This window comes from Lycium barbarum, chromosome 3, assembly GCF_019175385.1.
Source record: "Lycium barbarum isolate Lr01 chromosome 3, ASM1917538v2, whole genome shotgun sequence".
NCBI lineage: Eukaryota > Viridiplantae > Streptophyta > Magnoliopsida > Solanales > Solanaceae > Lycium > Lycium barbarum.
Genome location: NC_083339.1, coordinates 9,166,784 through 9,185,704, shown reverse-complemented (window position 1 = coordinate 9,185,704; position 18,921 = coordinate 9,166,784). Strand labels below are relative to the sequence as shown.

Here is an 18,921-nt window from a genome sequence, read left to right as displayed (position 1 = left end):
TAGAATGATAATGAGTCGCTTCCTAATAAAACAAAAATAGTGATAATGGAGTGATTTTATTATTTCAAGAATCTATCAGAGACTGCCTCTCTACCTCACAAAAGTAATTATAAGGCTTGCATATATTTTATCTTCTTTAAATTTTATTTGTGAGATTATATTAAATATGTTGTTATTATAGTAATAGTGAGTGATTTTATAATACTAAAAGAAATAAAAGTGATTTTAATAGACAATTCTTAAAACTCAAATGGATCATTTAAGAAATTAACTCCTTTTTTGTTCTTATTTTTTTGTTGTCCCGTGGGTCAACCAAAAACAATCTATTTACCCTATAAATATAGAGGTCCTCAGGTCTTACTTATGAAATTATACTGAGTATGTTATAGTGATAGTTGATAATTGAGTGATTTTATGATTCTAAAAGAAATAAAACTGATTTAAGTAGACAATTTTCAAAATTCGAGTCCATTTAGATAACTAACTCCCATTTTTTTTTATTCCTTATTTTCTCCCATTTCAAACTTGTCCAATTCAAAAGTCTCTCTCACACACACACACAAGAGTGGTTAGTTTCTCTCTGCACCCAAAAAAAAAAAAAAACAAAACTCTCATAGGTAGAGTGATATAAGCTCCTCATTAATGTCCGCCTCTCCCAGTCACTGTTTCTCTCTCTGTACGTATTTACTCTTTCTTTCTCTCTCTACAATGTGATTCGTTAATCACACTTTCTCTCTCTTAATTTCTCTCTCTGTCAATGTCATTTTCAAAAATGATAGAACTGTGAAGAAGAAGAACAACAAGAAGACTAGAGAGCTAGGTTTTTTTTATTTTTGAGTTTTGTTTTTGTGATGAAGCTAGTGGTGATTTTCGAGGTGGTTTGTTGTTGCTTTTTTCCGAGATTTACGATCTAAATTAGACGTCTTCTTTTTTCTTCTTACTTCCCTCTCTCCTCTTTTCAAAATCCTTTTTCACTTTTTTTAAAAAAAAAAAACTTTTTTGTGCTTTTTGTTGTGTTGCTGTCTCTTCGAGCTTTAGAAAAGTAATGGAGAAAAATCGTCACAGGAAGACTAGGAGTGCTTCAGGAATTATGGAAGGTTATTTCAGTCAATTCACTCTATTTCTTATACTCTGTTTGATTGATGAGATTTTGTGAAGAAGTGGAAAAGTATGAAGATATTTTGAATGCTCATACTGTTTGTTGTTAGAAATTAGAATTACAGAATACTGCTGCTTTGATAATTAAAATTGTTTCTTATGCTCTGTTTGGTTGATGAGATTTTGTGAAGAAATGAAGTAAGTATGAATGCTAAACTGTTTGTTAGAAATTAGAATTACGATTTTGTGTGGTTTGATCAGCTAAATTTTTTGAATGAACGAAAAATAAATTAAAAGAGGATTTTTTCAGTGAAAAAATCGTTATTCCCTCAATTATCTCTCTCTTTGTTCTTATTCTCTGTTTGGTTGATGAGATTTTGTGAAGAAATGAAAAAAGTATGAAGATATATTGAATGCTAAACTATTTTTTTGAAATTAGAATTACGAGTAGTGGTGCTTTAATGAGCTGAATTTTTTGAATGAATGAAAAAGGAAATTAAATTATGATAATATTTTTAAGTGAATAATCGTTTCTAAAAGATCTGTTTGACCAAACTAACAAAAACGAAAAAATAAGAATTTATTTATTACTACGTTATTTTTAATTTTTTTTTGGATAAATTTTGGCCATTGTAAGCATTCTCTAAATTTTTCTGATGATAATTTATTAGTAAAACTTTTGCCTAAGTAAGATTTTCTTTGTCTTATACATGCCAATTTTTTTTAGTTTTTAATTTGGCAAGCAAAATTCGATTATCTGGAAGTAATTGACTTTTTTTTTTTTAATTTCTCTTTCAAATTTACATTGTATTCTTTTTGTTTTCCTTTTTTTAATTTCAATTTTTTTTTTCTATTTTCAAAGATGGAATGGTACACTTAATGTTTCTTTTTCAACTGTCTTCTTCTTTGTTGTTTTTTCTCGACAATTGCTTTTTTCACTTGTTATTTCTCTCTCTATATATATATTAAAATACTTCGCCCAAATTGTTCCCTTCGTTTCAATTTGTTTGTCTGGTTTTGACTTGACATGGAGTTTAAGAAAGTAAAGAAAGCTTTTGAATCTTGTGGTTGATAACTAAAGATATGCAGAGTGTACCAAAATGTTCTTTAATCTTGTCGTTTTAAACATGTCATGTGGAATGTTGAAATTCAAGAGTAGCCAAAAAAGGGAAAAAAACCATTCTTTTTGAAACAGATTAAAAATGAAAGTAAGACAACCAAATTGAAACGGAGGGAGTGCTCTCTTTGTTCTTACTTTTGAGGAAGTACTCTCTTTGGTTCTTACTTTTGTTAAAGTTAAGCTGTATTTGCATGAATGATTAGTCCCTTTATGTAGTGGCAACACCATCATTTTGTTTTTGTTCCAATTTGTTTTCTTATCATTATGATATAAGCCATGGGTTGATTCACTTAAAGGTGTTTTTGCTTAACTCAATTATACTTCACTTTCTCTTCCTTGAAGTTCACTAACATGAATTCTTGAATGGTTCTGTTAATTTACTTTTTCTCTGTTTAATCTTCCATAGCTATCTGAGCATGTTACGTTTGGTGATGTATATTTTTCACTCAAACTGTTCGGACATGTTGTTACAATTTTCAGGAATTTGAAGAACTCCAAAAAGCTGTTTTCACAATTTTCACTCCAAATCACTCACAAAAATTCAGAAACAACTCCAATTTGTATTCATGTCCAAACACAACCTACGATTTTCAAATACCATTTTCAACTTGAAAATAATAACTACTTTTTTTTTTCAAATTTCACAATTTTTATGTCCGAACACCCACTTACTTTTCTTTTATTCCTCAGCTTGAATTTTCATCTGAATTGCAGCTACCTCTTTTTAATTGATGATACGAAAAGTGAGTACTGACATTGTTATTGATCCTATGTCCAGGAAGTAGACTAGTACAAAAACAGATTGCTACACCGAAAGTGGCTCTCAATTCTCGTTCCTACTGTGATGGATCTGCTAGGGGTGATAAGGTCAGCCAATTTGTATAGATAAATTAGCATTTTTGAATATACTATGGTTAATTATTCGTCGTATAAATTATATAAGCTGACATTCATTAAATATTTTTTGTACCTGTAGATTATGCATGATTTAGGGAAGAGTTCTTCCAAACGAGTTACTGGAACACCAATTAAAGAATTGCTTGCAGAAGAAATGGCAAAAGAAGGTGAATCAAAGAGAAGGCCGCCCAGCATTGTTGCTAGATTGATGGGTCTCGAAGGGATGCCATCTCCGCAGCATATTGGTAGACAGCAGAGAAGGTTTTCAGACAGCTGCCAACATAGAAATGAACAGATAGATCCAAGGAAGAGGAGGCAGCTATTCGATGAACACCCAAGTCAAAGAAGCTCCATGGAACACCAAGAATTCAAGGATGTATATGAGGATTTGGAAGCATCACATGTTGCCAACCGTCGTCATTCATCAAGATGGAGTGAAACCGGAAGATTTGCCACTCCTGATATGGCACTTATACAGCAGAAGTTTATGGATGCAAAACGTCTTTCGACTGATGAAAGGTTTCAGAACTCAAAAGAATTTGATGACACTCTTGAGGAGCTTGAATCAAATAAGGACTTATTGTTGAAGTATCTTCAGGAACCAGATTCCTTGTTTGTGAAGCACTTGCAGGACCTGCAAGTTGACACTGCTAGTTCTACGTGCAGTCACATAGCAGTTTTAAAACCATCAAATTCTGTGAAATATGAAGGCAGTGCCAAACCCTCCAAATCTGTTAGAGGTGGTTCACGTAAACATGGCATCAACCAGCAGAAAGAGCGCGTTGATGGTCTCTTACTCCAGTCACAGCATCGTCATAGTGGACATAATTCCCAGAAGTCGTCACCTATTCTTTCTGAAGGAAAGGAGGAAAACATTCTACCAACAAGAATTGTTGTTCTGAAGCCAAACCTTGGGATAACACAAAGTGATATTACTTCTGTTCCATATCACCCTGACGTGAGGAAGCATGCACAATATCCTCGTGCTTCACCTGGGGGAGCAGGACAAGAGGAAGAGAGAAATTCATCCAAGAATATGGGGATCTCAAGGCCCAAATCAAACGAAGCAAGAGATATGGCAAAGGAAATTACGAGACGGATGCGAGAATCCTTTGGGCCTGTTGATGGTGATGCATATTTTAGAGGTTCTGGTGTTAAAGGATATGCTGGAGATGAAAGTTCTTGTGATGTTTATGAAAGTGACTCGACCGGTGAGTCAGACATTACAACTTTGTCTTCTAGGAAGTCATCTGGTAGGGGTAATCTGAAAAAATTTTCATCGCTAGGTTCTTCTGAATCATCAGTGGGCAGGGAGGCAAAGAAGAGGTTGTCTGAGAGGTGGAAGATGACTCAATATTATCAAGACATTGAAATGGCTGGTAAGAGTAATACGCTAGGTGAAATGCTTTCTTTAGCTGATGAGGGAACGAAGGACGATTATTGTGATACCATGGTGCATGTTGATGAAGTCACTGACGAACCTGGTGGCAGGAAAGCAACTACTGAATGGGATTCTCCATTGGGTATTAGTAGTAGAGATGGTTGGAAGGATGTATGTATTAATGATTCATCAGGATACAGATCAACTTCTCCACCTTTCTGCAACAAAAAGCATAGAACCAGAGGACGACGGGAAGTTTTTTCTACTAAGCAATACTCAATTTCCAAAGAGACTGTAAATCAGGAAGAGTCAGTAAATCATCGCAGAAGTAGGTCATTGGATGGTGTGCTGAATTTGAGAGACGAATTCATATCAAAAGACGCTAGATCCAGCAAGAAGAAACTTCATTCCTCTCGTCTTGCTGGTGACTCCTCGTCAAAAGGCAAGCTACGCCAGAGAACCGATATGAATCTAGAAGAGAACCTATCTGAGAAGCTGCTGCCTTTAACGTCTCAAGTGCCTTCTGCAGATGGAATGAGTTATACTAATGCTTCAGATGATGCTGTAACCGAGAGTATAACCCTGTCTTCAGAATATTCTGTAGAGATGCTTCAGAAGCTACCTGCAGAATGTGGAAGTGCTTCTCCTCTTAACCAAGAGGTCTCAATTCTACAGGTTTGTTAATTCTCTTGTAGATGTTTCACATCTTCCATAATTTCACATGTATATCCACTTAAGCATAGTGGGTATTTCTCTTTCTTTCTCACTAGCTGTAAACCTGTTGGCTTGCCTTGTTTGTCTCGGCTTTGACATGGTAACTGATGTGCTTCTGGTTTGGGGATAAGTTTTGCATACTAGTGTTTTAGAATCTGCATAGAACATAGATGTTGCAGCGATCGCTGGTGATAGTTTCCTTTATTTGGCATCTTATTCCTCTGACATTACTGCTTTTAGAAATGGCCACAATGACTAACTTGTTGAAGTAGCATGGCCAGCACTAAGTGCATCTTCCCTAATTAGTAATATTGAAACAGAAAATATATCGGTTCTGGCTGGAAAATTCCACTATAGGGTGATGTGCTTTTTATGAATTTCTAGTTGAGCAATCTGACTGATACTGCCAGCCTTCTGCTTTAGTCTCTGAAAATTCTGCTATTTAAGTTTAATACCGTGAGAGGATGGTAGTTAGAAAGGCTTTCTATGCATCAGATTTCACTTGTAAAGCTTTTGCATCTTTTGTACTTATTCTAAACTGCGTGTTGACTGCCTCTTTTTCTTTGCCCATTGCATAATACTAACTCATCAAGAAGTAAATATATATACAGCAGTTACTATCTTGCCTATTAACTCAGAGCAAAAGCTTTCTTGCTTGGATCAATTTGAAAAGCTTGTCTTGCTGGTATGGTAGCCGGTAGGTAAGATATACCAAATGCACATGGTAATTAAATGGCACGCACTGCATATGCTCACCGTGCTGAATGCATACGTAATAACATGGCATTAAAACTCGCTTTTTGGGGGTAAAATTTGCCTATTGTAATGTTCTTTGAGCATAGATAGAGGGACAGTTTCAGTAGTTGCTTTGGAGAGCTGTAGGCTCCAACCAAAAGGGGTGGGCAGACTCTGGGGTTTGATTAATTAGGTTTTAAAGCACCAAGGATCTATTTGTTTATATATTTACAAAACATTTCTAGTTATGTTTTTCAGAGTTTCAAGTCATATTTATCTTATTGTTGAGCTTTATGTTATCTATAGGAAACACTTCCGGAACCATCACCAGCATCACCTGCAACAGCTTCTCTTGCTTCGGAGTATCCTGCAGCTGAGCCTGAGTCATCGGTAAGCTCCAAAGAGGCTGATCATCCTAGTCCACTTTCTGTTCTGGAAGTTCCGTTTACAGAAGATGCGTCTTCTGGATCAGAATGTTTTGAGAGAGTCGGTGCTGAACTTAATGGTGAGTATGATTTCTTGACCATGTTTAGCAATTATTTGCAAAATATGACTTCCTATATCCTGTGCAATCAAAATGCTTTGCGTGATGACAATTCTAGTATTTGAGCCTTTATTGACGTTCTCCTCATTATTGTTATTATTGCGTGTTCTTGTTGTTATTATTAAGTTTTAGTACATTATCTTTGTCAAGAATTATTTATTCACATAATTCTATTCTCACCAGAGCTTCGGATGCAACTGAAGCTCCTCAAGATGGAGTCAGATGCTTATGCTGATGTCGTAGTAAGTGATGACGAGGTTGAGTCCTTTGAAGAAAATTGTAGTTTAAGGTCCCAAAGCTGGCAATCTTCTTACACATTGGATGTGCTAACGGACTCTGGGTTGAAGGCATCCGACACTGATACATTCGTAACATCTTGCCACTCTCTGGATTGTCCTTTGAGTCCCTGGATTTTCGATAATCTTGAGAAAAAGTACACTGATGAAAGAACTGGACCAAGGTATGAAAGACGGCTACTGTTTGACCGTATAAACTCGGGTCTACTGGAGATTCTAAAGAAGTATGTGGATCCTTGTCCTTGGGTGAAGCCAATACAGGGTATTAACTGGAAGTGGCAGACATATGGGATGAAAAACATTCTGCATCAACTGTTGAGAACCCAAGAAGATCCTGCAAACGCGGACACACCCGCTAATATTGTGGAAGAGATGCATTGGCTAGAACTCAAGGATGATATTGATATGATAGGTAAGGACATTGAGAAATTGTTGATAGAGGACCTCATAGTAGAAGTTGTAACTATGTAGGTGCAATCTAGGTAGTAGTTTCATACTCGATAACAAAAGATGCGAAGGTTTTAGGAGATAACTAATAAACTACAAATGTTGCATCCACCCTAGTATTAACTATAGTATAGCTTGATGACATTTAAAGTGCCAGTATCGGCCACTGGCATTACATGAAATATAAGTATTCCGAAGTTGATTTCTGCAAGTACAGCAAAATGCATAAGCTTGTTGAGTTCAATTTGAATTTGTTTTTCCTTTTATATTTCCTTGTCTCGGTGTCTGGGCTGAGGAAAAGACAGAAGACCATAAAAGCAATTCAATCTTAATATATAATATAACATTAAAAAGAGTAATATGTCTACTTTGGGTTAAATGTGCTTTGCTAAACTAGATTGTACTTGCACGTGCACATACATATGGCGAAAAACATACTGAAAACTCTTGTACATGTACATGCCTCACATTTAAGCAACAATTGGTGCATAAAACTCCTTCTAACTAAGTTTTAAATTAGTTGTATTCTCCTTTTGGTTCCTCAATATTACATTTCGTCTTGGTGTATCTAATCCACATATGAATGAACCTCTCCAAGTAGTAAAATTGGAAACAACCGAGATCGAATCTCACTGAAATTGTGAGGCCTCAATGTTATTACTTATGTCACTTGAACAATCGAAACGTTAGGAAAAGCTTATAGAGGAATAGTCTTATTGACAAATGGAGTTAGATTTTCGTTTGTTCGGTGATTGAGGAAAAGAAAAGAATTTATTCTCGTAGTGTTTACAAACCTCTTTATCGGTATTAGGGGTGTCAAATTTAGCTCAAAAGGTAATGATTCGCCCAACCCGTCCAAATTTTTATGGGTTGGGCTCAAGATAATTTTATATTGAGTTGATTTCAGCCCAACCCAACATAGTCCATTTTAAAGTGATCTCCAACTTAGCCCAACATTAGCACAATTCTAGCCCATTTTTAAGATTTACTTAAAGTTGGGTTTATTGCTTGAGATTTAGTTTATTTGTTTAATATCTACACTTTTCTTGTATCATGTATCTTATAAGTTTGTGGTGTGTTCAAGGGAAATATTTTTCACGAAAAATATTTACCATGAAAATTGTTTTCTTAAAAAAAAAAATTCCACAAAAAATCCGTAAAAAAAATTTTCAGGAAAATATTTTTCTCGAAAAATTTATTTCTAGAAAATATTTTCCAAAAAAATATTTTTGTAGAAAATAGACCCTTCAAAAAAACTAGGTCAAGTTGGGCGGGTCATGACCCAGCCCATTTTTAGTCCATTTCAGCCCAACCCAATTCAGCCCGAATAACTTTTGGGTCAATATTAGCCCAATCCATTTATTATCTTAGCCCATTTTTGTTGGGCCAATTTCAGCCCAACCAGCCCATTTGACACCCCTAATATTTGGTACCAAGGGGAAGTACTGAATTAGACAATAAGGGGTGACAAAATCATACTATTTTTAATAACTTACCCAACTTGCTCGAGGTTGAACTGGTTGGACCATGAGCCGTTTGTTAACTTAACCCAATGAATTGAATCTATGATTTATCAAACTATTATGTTAATTCAAGTCAAAGTAGATAAAATCATTAACCTAACGAATAAAAAATGAAGCTTAGGTCGGAAATACAAAATCAAATTTGGAAATTGGAATAATGCAAATTTGAAAATATTTAAACTAATATTAAGTTACAATGTTTTAAAGGGAAAAAACTCAAATATGCCATCGAATTATAAAAAATAGCGTATCCATGCCACTCTTTAATAGTTGGGCATAAAAATGCCACCGCCATGACACCACTAACCACTAATGACGCCTTGCTATTGCCAAATTTCCACGTGACATTATCTAAAATTGTTGTCACTATTACATTTTTGGCTAAAAACACCCTCCAACTAACCAAATAGCTCAAAAATACCTTTCCTGCTAACAATTGCTCAAAACCGGGAAAAATGCACCAATTTTCTCTTGAACTATTTGAAATGGGGTAGTTTGGCCCTCCATTTAAAGTTCGGCATTGGTATTCTTAATTGTAAAGACTTGAAGATTATGAGATTACTTTGAATGTTTTAAATTACCATTACTATACAGTGCCAAGTTTTATGTTTTATATAATGTTAATTACCATCATTAATTTGTCAACTAAATATTTACTCTTTGTTTTCTTTCAAAACTATTATACCGACACTCAACTGAAACTTAGAATGACTTAAAGTTATAATAAGCAATAATGCAATATAGTGTAGCTTTTGTTCGAAAGCTACCTAATACTGGCTATTCGTGCAAAATAAAACGAAAGGCGGGTACCTGTTAATTGAGACAACCAGAGTGGGGAGCCCCATAAAATTTTTACTTTACAATGAGTCGTGCTTTTGGGCTAGTGTTTGAAATTTAGAGTGTTAGAAGATAAAATTGCACGTTTTTCCCCTTAAAATGGATTGGTTTTTAATTTTTGTCCTTCAAAATCAAACTTATGTCTAGTGGAACATAAGTTTTTTAGAAACTAAAGTCATGCCAAGGCATAACTAAAAGTCTGCCTTATAAGACAAAGTCTGCCGCATAAGACACACTTTATGCAAAGCCTTGCTGTGCAAATTTTTTTTTATTTTAGTGACTAAGCCGGAATTCGAACTCAGAACCTCAAAATATTTTAGGCGAACGATAAAAATTAAAGACTAGCAATTTGAGGGGAGACCACCCGAAAAGAAGGACAAAAATGAAACAAATATTAACTAGCAGCCCAATGACAAAAATTAAGGAAGAGCAGCCCATTTGAATAGCTCAAAGTCGGCCCATTTATTCATCCTAGCCAGGTTTTCTTCATTACTAGGATTTGCGCTCATGCCTGTTGATTTGAGCTACTCCTTCCACTAAAAACCTTCATTCACCACCACTCTCCCCAGCGGCGCGTCAAATCCACCGCCCTCTTCTTGTTCTTCTTCTTCTTCCTCTTCTATGGCAGGTCTAAAGAGAAAAAGCAATGAAGGAAACAAACAAAACAAAGCGCGTGACTTTAAGAACAAAAAACAACGTGGTGGTAATAATAAAGGGAAAGATGGTAAAAGAAAAGGTCCACGTTTACCTAATGCTATGTTAAAAGAGCTTCAAATAAGAAAAAGGTACAATGAATCCGATGATGAAGAAATTGGTACTGATGATGCTATTAATGACTTTTATGAATACGAAGAGGGTGTTGCTGAAGAAGAAACCAGAAAAAATCGTCGGTTCGATCCTGTTGAAAATTTTCAATATGAACTTCCTGATGAATTTGAGGTACTGAAAATTACACTCCTATGTCCACTGGCATAGAATATTTACACTGTTTAGCCCAGTTTTTCCTTAATTACCCATTTTAGGCCAGTTTTGCCTTAATCACCTCTCATACATTTGTATAATGTTGTATACCCTGTGTATATTCACTGTTGCAAAAAATGAATTTGAGTTACTGATTTTTTTTCTTTTTGTTGCAATTTGAGTCAAATTTTAAATTGATGGATATAGACTAGTATAAAGTAGTGAACCAACAAATTTTAGTAGTCAATTTGACTAATGTTCGGAGCTAAATTAGATTAGATTAACGGAAAATTAAGATCTATGTCTGCTGGAAGAAAATATTTACGCGACATCCCATCCTTTGAGTTTGTTACCCAATTTAGCCCATATTTGTGTATAAAGACCTTTTAGAAACTATTATACACTGTTATTGCATAGGACTGGGGTTTAGCCTGTGCGCACCCAAAGGGTAGCGGCTGCGGGTTCCCTAGTCATCAAACAAACAGAAAAAAAACACTATTATACAAGGTTGATAAATTATGTATAATGCTTTCCCCAGGTATAATGTTGTATAATATTGTGTGTTGGGCTATGTGGCCTAATATTTTTGAAAATTTCTCATGGGAAAATTATGCTCTATGTCTAGTTGGAAAGAATATTTACCTTGTTTAGCCCAGTTTTTCTTTAGTTACCGGTTTTAGCCCAATTTTTCCTTAAACACCTCTTATTGGACACATTGTTTACGTAAGTGTATAATGTTGTATACCGTGTGTATAAGCACTGTTGGGAATAAAATTAAGTTGATTATGCAAATGTGAACTGAAAATATGGCTATGTAGGCGTAATCTATTAGGTTGGGTTGCTTATTTTTGTAAAAATCTTTTTTTTTTTTTTTGGAAAAATACGCTCTGTGTCTACTGGGAAAGAAAATTTACCCAGTTTTTCTTAATTACCAGATTTAGCCCAATTTTCCCTTAAACACCTCTTATCCACTATTATATACTTTTATACAATGTGGTCACATTGTTTACCGTATAATGTGTCTGAGCACTGTTGCAAAAAAAAGAAAAGAAAAAGGGAGCTGATTATGCGAATGTAAACTGAAAATATGGCTAATCTAGGTGTAATATATTATGCTGGGTTGTCTATTTTTGTAAAAATCTCTTTTTTTTTGTTCTGTGCGATTTGAGTCAATTATTTCATTGATGGATATAGACTATAAAGTAGTGAACCAACAAAGTTTCAGCTTCTTTTACTCTCTGTTTTTGTTTCAAACTTAATTTCGTTGTTAGAAATTGGGCTAGTTTTTCTGCTAGCGTTGCACTTTAATTGGAAACTCAAAAACAACGGGTTGAAATTTTTATATCTCTAGTGCTTTCTATATGCTATTGCAATATTGATCTGGTTGCGCGTGTGATTGCAACTGGTAGAGTCCCTTCCGTGGGCTAAAATGGTAAGAGTTTAGTTAGTTTTTCTGTTCATCTGAACCCATCATTACTGAGTCTCTCTTGTCGTTGATCCCTGTTAGCTACAAGAAGTATGCTGTAGTTGATATTTATGCCTACGTTTTACTATCGAGGAATCAGTTAAAAATATGTTTAATTATGCTGTGGCCTAGTGGTTAATGAAGTGGGAGGAGGACCATGAGGTCTCGGTTCAAACCTCAGCAGTGTCAAAAACACTAGGTGATTTCTTTGATCTGTCTAAACCTTGTTGGATAGAGTTACCTAGTACCTGTTGTTGGCGGGAGGTAATAGGTATCCCATGGAATTAGTCAAGATGCGCGCAAGTTGGCTCAGACACCACGGTTATCAAAAAAAAAAAAGTTTAATTACTCCTTTGGTCCTAATTTGTTTGACTCTTTTCTCTTATGGAGACTAAGGACTAATTTTCTATTTTCCTAATTCAATTTTAAACATTCTGAACCTACTGGTAAGATATAAAAGTTGCACTTTCGCATTGAATGAGGAATAAGTACATTTTTAATACTTAGGTTAAGTTCACTTAGTTTGAATCGGGAAGAGCTTGGGACAAAAGGAGTACTTGTTTTCCCTTTTAAATTTGATTTGCATTAGCTGCAGATTTTTTTTGGTTATGGTGGATTTATAGGCATTGGATTTTTCTTATGTAGGATGAAAATGTATCTTCAGATGATGAAGATGGTGATGGTGATGAGGATGGACGGAGAGGAGACAATGATGAGGAAGAGGAAGAGGATGATGGAAGGCATTCGCGATTGTTGCAAGATATCACTGGACTTCCCACTGATGCTTTTGATGGTAAACTCCTTTCCACATTTCTTGATGTTCATGCTTTGCTATTATTAATAGAATATGATCTGTTTCTTCAAAGTCAATTCATTTATATATTTTGTAACCATGATTTGTATGTGCCACTTATGTCCATACGTGATGTGGGAATCAATTAAATTTTAGTTTATTTTTCTCTTTTGTGCAATTCCATGTTTCTTTCCCTTTATTTTTTTGGAGAAACATGCTATTAAGTGCTCCGCTTTCCACAAAACTGTGCATTCTCCTCAACCTCGGGAAAAAAAGAGGAATTTTTGGCTGTTTTTGGTGTGATAAAAAATGTTTTCCCAGAAAGTATTTTCTTGGAAATAAGTGATTTTCCTACTCATTTTCTTGTGTTTGGTATGCAAGTTGGAAAATGTCATTTTAAGAGCATTTGCATATATTCAAAGCAAAACACTATTGAGGTTTTGAATTCGAAGTGCAACTTCTGGTGGTTAGAGGTAGAAGGGGTAGGGGTAGGTGAGGGGAGAGGGGTAGGCGATGATGGGGGTTAGGCTGGGGGTAGGGGGTGGGTGGATAGTGCGGGGTGGGTTGGGGATGCGTTGGTGTGTTTTGATTGAGTCGGAAAATGTTTTCCCTCAAATTATTAAAGAAAATTTTTTCCTCCATTTTCTCCTATTTTGAGGAAAACATTTTCCAGTCATACCAAACACGCTTTTTGTCATCACATGTCATTTCTTTGAATATATTATGTAATCGATGATGAGGACTGATCAAAAGTCTGTATGATAGGCAAGAAGAAGAAAAATGATGTTATCATATCTGAGGCATATTCAGAGTCTGAGTATAATCCCAGTCGTGATATTTTGGATGGGGATGGCCGCATTAGCATCCAGGATCTTCTGGACCCACTCCATGGGAAGTCTGACTATAGCAAACTTAGAAAGACCATGAGTCGGATGGAGAAGAAGTCCATGCCCATTCATGCACCTCTTCCGAAACCAGATCAAGAGAGATTGGATAGAAAGGCAGCTTATGGTTTTATGCAGAAGGATGTTACGAAATGGGAACCTCATGTCAAAAGAAATAGAGAGGCACCGACTATTTATTTTGACGAAGATAAGGATGTGGGATTTTCTACTGTAGGAGCAATAGCTGCTGAATTTGAACCAAGAACTGATTTTGAGAAAAAAATTGCTTCCCTTTTCAATGACCATGAAGTTGTTGAAGCTCATAAAAAAGATGGTGCAAGACTTCTTGAACTTAATAAGGTATGGAGGTCACAGAATTTTACACACTTGGAACGGTCCCTTTAAATTTTTATATTATATTTAATGTTTACCACTTTGGCAGATATCTGTAGAAGATGTGAGGGAGCGGCAAAACCAGCTTGCTAAGATGAAAAGTCTTCTTTTCCGTCATGAAATGAAGGCAAAACGAGTCAAGAAGATAAAATCAAAAGTGTATCATCGTTTGTTGAAAAAAGACAGATTGAAGCAAGCAGGTACTGCAATGGAAACAGATCCGGAAGCAGCCAAAGAGCAGGCAATGAAACAAGAATTCAAAAGGGCAGAGGTAATATAATTTCATTCATTACTTGTGTGAACTGGCTTAGGAGTCTTTTCTGATTTCTCCAATAAAGTTTGTCTCTTTTGCAACTACATTTTAGGGCTTTTTTCATTTTTGGCCCGCCGGCAAATTAATTACGGGTGCTAGCCGAAATATATAAAACCTATACACTGATTTATGTATATTATATGTATATTTATACTTAATATACAAAACCTATACACTTACTGACTATTATTCTTTTAAGCAGTAGAAAACTATAATTATCCCTAATTTGTTTGTAGGAGCGCTTGACTCTGAAGCACAAGAACAGCTCCAAGTGGGCAAAGCGCATCTTAAAACGTGGCTTGGATTTGCAAGATGAAGGAACTCGAGTTGCTATTCATGAACAGCTGAATCAACATGCCCTTTTGTCCAGAAAAGCAAATAACATGAAAGACAGTAGTGGTAGTAGTAGTGAAGAAAGCAGTGATGAGGATGACCTTGATGAGGCTTCTGATGGATCAGATCAGGAAGCTGCAGTAAAACTGTTGAAGAAAGCAAAGGACAAGACCACTCAAGTCTTAGAAGGGGATGAAGAATTGCCAGTGTCAGGAGTGCTTTCCTTACCTTTCATGGTAATTTTATCAAGGGCTTTTTTCATTTTTGGCCAGTCGGCCGAAATTAATTACATGCGCTAGCCAAAATATATAAAACATGTACACTGATCATGTATATTTTATGTTACAATATGTATATTATATGTATATTTTACATTTGCAGGTTATTTTTTTTATTGGTCCAATTGTAATTATCCCTTAATTAATTTCTTCAATCTTTCCATTGCACCACTACTTGCTCTAAATATTTTGAGGTTTGGAAGTTCATCTATGGTACTGGCATTTCACAGGTCCGTGGATTGAAAAGAAGGAAAGAGGCAGCCGATGAAGAAGCAAAGCTTGCTCTGGAAGAGTATGAGTCATCATTGAAGGAGTTAGAAGACAACAACGAGCCAAAAACTCAAGGAACAAATATTTCGACTGGTAGGAGGGTTTTTGGTGCTCAAAAAAAGCAGGCACCTGAACAACCCAAAAAGAAAGTGACATCAGACAATTACTACGGTGACAGTGATAGTGAAGGTGAGACAGATGCCAGAGAAATTGGCATTAGTGCTCGTGAAGAAAATAAATTTTCTGAGAGGGAAGTTCATTTTGATCCCAATGCACTTCGTGAAGAATCTGAGATTGGTCATGATTCTCTGTTTAAGGTAATTCCATCTCATGTTACCCTCTTTTGTCTGTGTTGTTTGAGGTGATTAAAGTTGACTTTTTCCTGGGATTCAGAGTTTTGACGATATTGCAAGAGACCCCAACTCAAAGACATCGTATGAGGTTTCCATTTTTGCAGCCGATTCGTGGAAAAAGGTTCAGTTTTGCTGTCTCAAAACTCAATTTTCTTACTCCTTTTGGCGTAGTTAGGAGCCGTCTGGCCATGAGAATTATTCACTTTCCGGAATAATTTTTCACTTTATTAAATCAGTGTTTGGTTATAAACAACTTGGAGTTGGACTGCAAATTTGGGGAAGTGCTCCAAACCAGTTTTCCAATTCCAACTCCATCTTCATAAATTCCAAATGAAGTGTTCTCTTCTCTTCATTGCAAAAAGTATAACCAAACACAACTCCATCTTCAACTCCAACTTCATAAATTCCAAATAAAGTGAAAAGTATTTGGAGTCTTATCGCCAAATGCCTTCTTAGTCTTATTGGTATATTTGCTATACAGATGAATGATTCGTCAGTTAAAGGGAAGCAGACAAAATCTGCAAATGCAAAAAGTGTAAGCTCTTTACAGATCACAGAACCTGTTGTGGGTAAACCTGATAGGGAGGTAATTAATCTCTCTGTATGCTGAATCCACGGTGCAACTTTTCCTGACCTGTTTGTTACTATTGACTAATAATTCTGCTTGCAGGAAATTGATGATGATAGTGATGCAGATAGTGGAGGAGAAATGGTCGATGGGATTTTAACTTCTGGGACTAAGTCCACATATGAAATCCCATCTCAAGAAGAACTCATTCGGCGTGCTTTTGCGGGTGATGACGTTGAAGACGACTTTGAGAGAGAAAAACAGGATGCCTTGAATGAGGAAATTCCAGAGCCTGAGAAGCCTGTTTTACTTCCTGGTTGGGGCCAATGGACCAATATACAAAAGAAGAGAGGTCCGCCTTCTTGGATGCTTGAAGAACATGATAATGCCAAAAAGAAAAGGGAAGAAGTTCTCAAGAAGAGAAAAGATGCAAATCTGAATCATGTTATTATCTCCGAAAAGAGGGATAAGAAGGTTGGTCATAGAGAAATTTCATCCTTAACCTGATTGATGTCAATTTAGATTTTAGATGTTGAGGCTAAACTTAGGCTTTACTGGATAGTGATTGCAGACTTATGTGCATGCGTGATTTTAATGATTCCCCTTGGCTTTAAATTAGTGAAACTAAAACCAACCGATGCATGTTTGGACAACTTTTCTCTTCACATTACAGAAGGCTATGTCTTCAGTGTTGCTTTAAAGTGTATGACTGTTACCACGATTAACTCAATTTCTGTTTTTTCCGTGCAGGCTGAAAAATTACACACGCCGACGTTACCTTATCCCTTTACTTCGCAAGAAGTTTTTGAGCAGAGCATTCGGATGCCCATTGGACCTGACTTCAACCCTGGGACAGCAGTTGGAGCTCTTATTCGCCCAGAGGTCCATCCTCAAGCATACTATCTACTTTTTGTTTTCTCTATCTTTTCATGTCCTTGTTGTTTCCTGAAGTATACAATCCTGTATCTGAATACCCCCCTACCCAAAAGAAAACCAAAAGATAAAAAATTAAAATAGAAAAGAGAGAAAGGGGCAAGGCCTGTACCTGAAATTTTACAGTAAGCGTGTGTTAGGTATGGAGGAAAATATTTTCTGGAAAATGTTTTTCAATTTTCTCATGTTTGGTTGGTCAAAATTTTGAAAAACACTCTCTAGGAAAACAAGTTCCTTAAAAATGAGGTAATTACTTCCCTAGTGGAATTAAGAAAAACAAGTTCCATATGTGACAATTCTCATTGATCGTCTTCTCCCAACCCTCCAACACATTCCACCCCACCCCCACTTCCCTAAGCTCTATCCTCATCCCGACCCCCCGAGTGTTTGCCTAGATTATATACAAAATTTTAAGAAACTATCTCTTCGTACTTAGCAAACACAAGAAAATAAGTAGAAATCCACATATTTTCTTAAAAAATATTTCCAAGAAAACATTTTCCTTCATACCAAATACATCCTAAAGCTATTCCGCTTCTTAGCCCTTTCTCCCTTTTTTATTTTTTGGTATAAAGGTTGTCTTTTGTTGCTTTTCTCTTTGGGGGGAAGGAGAGTTAGGGTTTGGGATTATGATTTGGAGGTGGTTTAGGTGTTTGCTTTGCTTACGTTATAATTCTTACAGGTAGTAAAGAGGAGCGGTATTATCATAAAGCCTATCAAATTCGAGGAGGTAAATCCCCATGAAAGAGCGCAGGACCACAAACGTGGTGGTGTGCAGAAAAAGAAGGGTGGTCAAAATAAGGGTAAAGCCACAAAAAAGAAAACCGTGTAGATCGGAAGGTTAACTGATTCACGAGGTTTGACATTTTAAAGAAATCTTTATGGCGTGCTGGAGTGTTGAGATCCCTCCCTTGGTTGATGATAAATCACTACTTGGGACATTTCTTGCCATGTTCTTGTATCGGCTTTGCAGTTGGGGCCTCTTTTCTGCTGTTTTGGTAGAAGAATTTTTTAGTTGCAGTTGCATACAATGAACCCTTACGAATCATGAAGATGCGAGGCTTTTACTCTCCACAAATGCAGCAAAAAGAGATTTATTTTTTAGTTCTGTAGTAATTCTTTAGTAGATGACTGACATAGGCATGGCTCGTGTCGCTATATACGCTGCAAACTTAATTCTTATGAGTGTACTATGTGAACTGAGCTATTTTGTTATTTGAAATTATTTATAGTGTATAATTGGTTCAAGCGAAGCAGGGATGCAAAGTTTTGTTTCATTTGATGTAAGTTTAGAGCTTGGCTATGATTTTGTTAATATGATGATATTGAGTTTTAATTGTTTTACTGCCAAAAACCAATTCCAATGATTCTTTTTGTTTGTTGGTAAAATAAACATTTTATTACTAAAAGGAGAATTACAAACCAAATCTGTCAGAAGCTCAGTGTGTCAACTAACCTGATCTGCTAACCTCAAATCTTACACAGGATAATAAGTCAACTCGTTTAACTTTGTATCTAGTTTAGGCCTAGTACTTGGTATGTGAACCACTTCTATCACATTCAACATTCCTAGTTAGATGCTGGAAAATCCTTCTATTCCTTTCCTGCCAAATCTGGTAAATGTAGCTTGCTAGTGACATCTTGAGGATATGTGGGCTTGCTGAGTTGCCTTTGACATTACCAACCATCCAGTCTATCTCACCTTGCCAAACACCTGCTTGTCTATCGGTCCTTTGCCATGCTAATAGTTTCCTCAGTATGTTGCCAGAGACTGACATAGAAGAAC

At 36.0% G+C, this 18,921-nt stretch overlaps 2 protein-coding genes across 6 annotated transcripts; both read left to right on the top strand.

Moving 5' to 3' along the window:
- Window positions 1–547: 547 nt before the first annotated feature.
- On the top strand, window positions 548–7,454 carry LOC132630188 (uncharacterized). Of its 4 annotated transcripts, none has more exons than XM_060345766.1 (5): window positions 548–676; window positions 2,997–3,085; window positions 3,195–5,171; window positions 6,252–6,450; window positions 6,673–7,454. In XM_060345766.1, exons 3-5 carry the CDS (start codon window positions 3,198–3,200, stop codon window positions 7,254–7,256), a joined length of 2,757 nt encoding a protein of 918 aa, XP_060201749.1. In that variant the 5' UTR covers window positions 548–676; window positions 2,997–3,085; window positions 3,195–3,197; the 3' UTR covers window positions 7,257–7,454. The 4 variants fall into 4 exon arrangements, with proteins under 4 accessions (XP_060201749.1, XP_060201746.1, XP_060201748.1 ...); XM_060345763.1 differs by lacking the exon at window positions 548–676 and adding an exon at window positions 689–1,097; XM_060345765.1 differs by lacking the exon at window positions 548–676 and adding an exon at window positions 2,057–2,514.
- Window positions 7,455–10,090: 2,636 nt separating this feature from the next.
- Window positions 10,091–18,412, top strand: LOC132630187 (uncharacterized). 2 transcript variants are annotated; one of them, XM_060345762.1, is made up of 11 exons: window positions 10,091–10,531; window positions 12,663–12,810; window positions 13,576–14,054; window positions 14,137–14,358; window positions 14,637–14,969; window positions 15,242–15,598; window positions 15,675–15,755; window positions 16,116–16,169; window positions 16,305–16,676; window positions 16,953–17,084; window positions 17,818–18,412. In XM_060345762.1, the coding sequence occupies exons 1-11, from the start codon at window positions 10,214–10,216 to the stop codon at window positions 17,965–17,967; spliced, it is 2,646 nt and encodes an 881-aa protein (XP_060201745.1). In that variant the 5' UTR covers window positions 10,091–10,213; the 3' UTR covers window positions 17,968–18,412. The 2 variants fall into 2 exon arrangements, with proteins under 2 accessions (XP_060201745.1, XP_060201744.1); XM_060345761.1 differs by having other exon boundaries at window positions 10,092–10,531; window positions 16,116–16,220.
- Window positions 18,413–18,921: the final 509 nt, after the last annotated feature.

Coding starts and splice junctions, on each gene's coding strand:
- LOC132630188 (XM_060345763.1), top strand. CDS start 1,046: ATGGAGAAAAATCGTCACAGGAAGACTAGGAGTGCTTCAGGAATTATG. Junction 3,086..3,194: donor GATCTGCTAGGGGTGATAAG/GTCAGCCAATTT, acceptor TTGTACCTGTAG/ATTATGCATGATTTAGGGAA. Junction 5,172..6,251: donor AAGAGGTCTCAATTCTACAG/GTTTGTTAATTC, acceptor TGTTATCTATAG/GAAACACTTCCGGAACCATC.
- LOC132630187 (XM_060345761.1), top strand. CDS start 10,214: ATGGCAGGTCTAAAGAGAAAAAGCAATGAAGGAAACAAACAAAACAAA. Junction 15,756..16,115: donor CAGCCGATTCGTGGAAAAAG/GTTCAGTTTTGC, acceptor TTTGCTATACAG/ATGAATGATTCGTCAGTTAA. Junction 16,221..16,304: donor TGGGTAAACCTGATAGGGAG/GTAATTAATCTC, acceptor TTCTGCTTGCAG/GAAATTGATGATGATAGTGA.